The sequence below is a fragment of the Pongo pygmaeus genome, chromosome 5 (genome assembly GCF_028885625.2).
Source record: "Pongo pygmaeus isolate AG05252 chromosome 5, NHGRI_mPonPyg2-v2.0_pri, whole genome shotgun sequence".
NCBI classification, from domain to species: Eukaryota; Metazoa; Chordata; class Mammalia; order Primates; family Hominidae; genus Pongo; species Pongo pygmaeus.
In genome coordinates this window covers 127,739,320-127,745,319 of record NC_072378.2, presented here as the reverse complement: position 1 = coordinate 127,745,319, position 6,000 = coordinate 127,739,320, and the positions used below count along the sequence as shown (strand labels likewise).

The 6,000-nt window shown below is 45.2% G+C and overlaps 1 protein-coding gene across 2 annotated transcripts in view; it reads left to right on the top strand.

The window, feature by feature from the left end:
* The first annotated feature begins 2,135 nt into the window (after positions 1 to 2,135).
* MTCL3 (MTCL family member 3) overlaps positions 2,136 to 6,000 on the top strand; it is a 46,258-nt gene continuing 42,393 nt past the window's right edge. For both annotated transcript variants that reach the window (XM_054491661.2, XM_063666565.1), the window contains exons 1-2: positions 2,136 to 2,893; positions 4,793 to 5,984. In XM_054491661.2, coding sequence (XP_054347636.1) covers positions 4,884 to 5,984 — 1,101 coding nt within the window. In that variant the 5' untranslated portion in view covers positions 2,136 to 2,893; positions 4,793 to 4,883. The remainder of the gene's footprint in view (positions 2,894 to 4,792; positions 5,985 to 6,000) is intronic.

The following is a 6,000-nucleotide window of genomic DNA, read 5'->3' as shown; positions in this document are numbered from 1 at the left end:
TGGAGAAGAGGAACCAAGTTTAAGTTGTGATTCTGAAATTTAACTAGAGGAAGTCACTTATCTCTGAAACTCAGTTATTCTGTGTTTAGTGGAGAAGATAGTATCTACTTCACACACTTTGTTTTGAGCACAAAAATGAAAGGGCCTTGCAAAATATAAAGCTATATAAATTAAGATATTGTGATGTAAAGTCGTGAGAATAGGAGATTGGAAATTTTAAACTACGTATTTCTTAAGGGTTTCCAAGTTGAGACTTTAGCCTTCTTCCCTTGATCGAAGATCCACATTTTGCTGTGCTATGAAGTGGATAACTCATTATTATAAGCAAACATTAAAAGGCTGATTGGCCTGTCTGCTTCTGAAACACAGTAAAAATAATGCTGAAATCTTTCTAAATCTTGGAAAAAGCCTTTGAATAATCATCTTTAAGTTTTGCTTAGTTGAAGCAATATAATTTTAACCAGCAAATAAAAGAATAAATCAGGAAAATCTCCAATTCACAAGTTATTTTTCTTATGGCATACTTATGGGTAAACAAGCATGTTAAATATTGCTTATACTTATTCTGTATTATTACAGTTTTCAACCTTGAAATTGCATAATGCTAAATTATAAAATGAAACATTTAGACACATTGTTTGATTTAAGGATACATAGTAATCCATTCTTAATTTTTATTTTACTTTTTAAAGTTATTATTTGCACTGAAATAAATGATACTGCTTTAGGAAAAAAAATCAAAACATAGATGCCTGAGCAGAGTAAAAATTCTTAGAGAAACAGGACTATGCATATTTTGTGTCTTTAGACTATGTTTACAGTATCAATATTTTATTGGTAAAGATTGAGCTGAAAAATATTTGTATCTACTTTATCCATTTTGATTGGATGAGACATGTGCATCTTGATATTTTTTAAGGATATTACAGCTCAAGTTTGGGTACATAATAAGAAATTGCCTAATATAAATTCAAACCAACTTGTGATTACATTTTCACTTGCTTTTTTTTTTTTTCCTTTATTTTTGGTATGCTAGTCAGGGTGTGAGCCTTTTATTAGAAATGTCACAGATGTCACTTTTCCTCTTCCCAAAGGTATTTGAAAGAAAATAAGGAAATTATCTCAGTTTTCACCAGTATGCTTGAGTGTCCCCAGCACATGGACAATTTCTTGATTCAGCTTTGCATCCCAGCACCTTGGACAGTGCCAGGCTCAAAATTGGCATTTAATACCTATTTTGGAACATGAATGATTTTATCGTGACATCATATTTGTTTTATATGTCTCTAAAGATAAGAATCACCAGAGCTTGAGCATGTTTTTATTTTGCTGTAATAATTGCTTTTATGCAAACTACTCCTAAATTGTTTTTATTTCACTTTTAATGCAAGATCAACACTTGGAAAATTAAATCTCTTAAGCTAAAATTCATGTTAGCACAAAAAGTTATTATTATTTCAAGATATCTTCTTCCTTTTACTTACAAAATCACCATATAAATGTAAGACAAATTAAATTTTAAAATGCCCTTTCAAAAGCAGTGCTTACTTTTATTCTCATACTCAAGCTCACAAAGGAATTCTTAGAGATAGAAGGGAGGCTCCCATGCTCCCCGACCCCCACTCAAAGAAGAAACTGAAAAGAAAAAGAGAAAATTCCACTTAATTTTTAAAAATATTACTACTGTGAAACAGTATGGGTTAGTGTAAATTGTAAAGACATGTATATTCTGAACTCCTCTTTTTAAATGAATTCCCTTTTAGGCTGATATAATGTATTCTTCCTGGTTTCTGTTATTGTTCGCATGCACTGCTATAAAGATTATGGATCCCAGCAATTACTCATTTTCACGGTAGAAACCGGCACTCAATAGAAAACAGGAAAATGTACTGAGGGCAAACCGTTCTGTAAAGGATCTCTGTGGGCCGATATTTATTTCGGTTTGCACTAAATTAGTCGTGGTTTCGCAAGAACCCTTTGTCTGTGGGACGGTGGGTCCCATCATGGCAATCATGGCAACCATTATCTATTCGTGGAAACGACGAATAGATGACTCCGCCCGGGCTGGGGGTGGGGAGGGAGCACCGCGTGGAGAGCTCGACTGAGAATTAAAGTGAGTGAACAAAGAGAACTCCCAGCAGCCGCCTGCCAGCTGCATCAGGAGATGTTAGTCACGCCCGGAAGACTGTTCGAGTCCGCCTCCTTGGAAAAGAAGCTCAAGTAAATAATTGATGGAGAATGACCGAACCCGGGACAAAGCTTTGCAGGAAACCAGTGCATCCGTGTACGAGCGGTTTTGGGATCCTCTACCAAGTACGGAGTAAGAGAATAGAGCAAGGAGTTTGAGCGCTGCTGCCAATCTTCCATCTCGGGCGTGGCTCTGGCCTTTCTGTCTCTTTATCCCGCCACTCCCCACCCCCGTCCCCCGTCCCCCTCCCCGCCTTCTTCTCTTTCCTCTTGAAAGTAACCTCTCTTTGGTTACTTCTACCCTATCGTCCCTTGCAATCCCGCCCTCTCTCCTGCCCAGTTCGGTGAGGTCAGCTCATGAATATCTCTGCACTTCCTGGGGAGCGTCCGGGCCAGCTTGGTACCTCGCGTGTTAGCCTGCCGAGAGCTGCAGCTCCAGCCCAGCTGCGGACCGCCGGGAAGTCACCCGCTCTGGGGGCAGCTGAATCTTGTCGTTACCGCCATTGTTTGGAGAAATCGAGTGGGTGTGGAACTGCGGCGAGAGAGCCCAAAGTCATGCTCAGCTGGAAAGTCGCATACAATAATAGGAAGTCGAACTTTCCTCGGCACAGAAAGGCACAATAATAAACCCTGAGATCCCCGGAATATCAGAAGGAAAGTGCTGTTGATTTGTTCAACTACTTGGAAACCTCGCCTCTGCTGAGAAGTGAGCAAGTTCTGGATTTCTAAAGGGTTGGGGATGAATGATGGGGTGGGTTAGCAGGCGGATAAAACTTGAGATTAAAAGTGTTGGTCTAAGCCGTGCCGGGGTTGGTTGGGTGATAATTTTCACTGGGAAAGCCTTGAAGAGATGCAGCATCTTGTCACTTTGTGGGAACCACGTGACAGCAGCCGGATACCTTTGATTGTGGAGCCCAGTTACTGGAACACAAGCTTTTGCCTGCCTTAATGCTGTCTGGGGGCTGAGTTTAAACATTGGCTTCTCAGCTCTGGAATTATTCTGCCTGATTAAAAACAAAAATAAGTTTGCATTGGCAATATAAGTTAGTTAGATAGCCCATGTTAGTGCCACCCATGATGATAAACTAGGCCAGACATTCTAGTAGTATCGTGGCTGGGAGAGAAGATGTAGAAAACAAGTTGGTGGGCAGTTTTCCCCCGATGTCTTCTTTGTTCACCTTTATATTTCAAAGTGAGTTGCAAGGAGGTGCCAGAAACAGAAAGGGAGGTGGATTAGGAACCCTTCGGTAATATTTCTCTATAAAATGAGGAATTACTGCATGCTAAGTTGTGATGCTAACAATAGATGTTAACAAGAATAATGCAAGTAAAATAACTGGCAGTAATCTCCTCTCTGTATAGGACAAACATTTTTAAAGCAGAAATTTGTGCCTAGTCATGCCCCTTTCAGTGCTTTAGACAGAAATAATTTTAAGGAAAAGGCAACTAATTGACTAGCTGCCTGGATCCCTAGGGAGAGGAACCCATGAGTCAGTAACTTGCTATTTTTCAGGTTAAAGAAGCTAGTGACAGATTTATCTTGGAAATATACATACTGGAAATTGATCTTACCACCATGAGGGAAGATGCACCAGCCTTCTGGGTTCTGTCTCAGAATTGCTACATAGGAGGAAATGGGCACTTTAAAAAGTACAACTTTTGCCTATGATATGCGATGTAAGAAGATGGCTAAGAATGAAAATATTTTCTATCCAGCAATTACACTTAAAACTAAAGTGATTCATAAGACTACAAAATTGGGTAAGCATAGGAAAATTCATCACCAGAAACTTAGGAAACTGCAGAACTGACCACAATTTTTCCAAATGTATTTTTAAAATTATTTCCCAAAAGGGAAAAAATACGTCTTGGGGTTGCTAATAACTAACCCATATAGACAATTATTAATGCTATTATTTTCTTGAAACTGAGATTGATTTAAAGGCATTCATTATTTGTATTTTCTTTTAGTTCTATTATAAAGGAAGTTGGGTGCATTTTCCCAAAAACAACATTAAGGGTTGGAGCTGCCTGGGGAAAGTGTCATTTACCCATAGAAAATTTTCTCTAGGAGTCCTACATCATAACCCTTTTCCTCTAATTGAACTTGGGAATACTAATTAAATGAAAACTTTCTCCAGTAAACTACGCTTTACATATGGATTTGATGGTGAGGAAAGCCAAAGTTGTAAAAGCAGAGTTGACAACTCTAATATATGGACATCTTTTCTTTCTGAAGCTTCTTTTCCACTTTGTCCTCTTTTCTTTTATATCTCCCTTCCCATCAATTCCTGTCTGACTCTGTATCTCACCCTTTCCAAAGCCTGCTACCATGAGAATGTAAGGTTCAGCTGCTTTCAGATCCGTCATTTTGCTGAGGTGGAGTGAGATGGAGACAGCGCCACCCTGGGCAAAACGAGAATTGACAGCCCTCCATCCTATTCCTAAAGACAGCCCTGCATCCTATTCCTAAAGTCAAAGCTTCTATTAAGCGCCTTCCAAATCTCGTCATTTTCTGAGGACTTCTCTTGTAGAGCAATATCACCCTTTGCTCTGCAAAAACGCAGACATGTTGTGTTCTTCTCTCCTTTTGTTTCTGTCCCAGCTTAGGAAGGAAGGTTGGCGGCGGTGAAGAGGGAAGAGGATGATCTAGTAATGGGCTCTTCCAAATCGCATCTGGTAGGTTCTTCTTAGTCATGAGTCAGCCACCAACCGGGGGCGCTGCCCCTGCCACAGCAGCAGCTTCTCCCGCCGCTGCAGCCACTGAGGCTCGTCTGCACCCGGAGGGCAGCAGCAGAAAGCAGCAGCGAGCTCAGTCACCCGCTAGACCGAGGGACAGTTCGCTGCGACAGACAATCGCGGCCACCCGGTCCCCAGTGGGGGCTGGCACTAAACTCAATTCTGTTCGGCAGCAGCAGCTGCAGCAGCAGCAACAGCAGGGTAACAAGACCGCGAGCCGCACGGGGCCGCCCGCCAGCGTCCGAGGAGGCGGAGGTGGGGCCGAGAAGGCGACGCCCCTGGCGCCCAAAGGGGCAGCTCCGGGAGCTGTCCAGCCCGTGGCTGGTGCTGAAGCGGCCCCCGCCGCGACCCTGGCCGCTTTGGGCGGCAGGAGGCCCGGACCGCCCGAGGAGCCGCCTCGGGAGCTAGAGTCCGTGCCCTCGAAACTCGGGGAACCCCCTCCGCTCGGAGAAGGAGGAGGAGGGGGCGGGGAAGGAGGAGGAGCCGGCGGCGGCTCCGGGGAAAGGGAGGGGGGCGCTCCGCAGCCGCCGCCGCCCAGGGGCTGGCGAGGGAAAGGCGTACGCGCTCAGCAGAGGGGCGGCAGCGGCGGGGAGGGGGCCTCCCCTTCTCTATCCTCCTCTTCTGCGGGCAAAACCCCAGGACCCGGCAGCAGAAACTCCGGAAGCGGCGTTGCGGGGGGCGGCAGCGGTGGTGGAGGGAGCTACTGGAAGGAAGGATGTCTGCAGTCTGAGCTCATCCAGTTCCATCTCAAGAAGGAGCGGGCGGCAGCGGCGGCGGCCGCGGCTCAGATGCACGCTAAGAACGGCGGCGGCAGCAGTAGCCGCAGCTCCCCGGTCTCTGGCCCCCCTGCCATTTGCGAGACCCTGGCCGTCCCCTCCGCCTCCCCAATGGCGGCGGCGGCGGAGGGCCCCCAGCAGAGCGCAGAGGGCAGCGCGAGCGGCGGGGGCATGCAGGCGGCAGCGCCCCCTTCGTCGCAGCCGCACCCGCAGCAGCTCCAAGAGCAGGAAGAAATGCAGGAGGAGATGGAGAAGCTGCGAGAGGAAAACGAGACTCTCAAGGTGAGGAGGGTGGGGG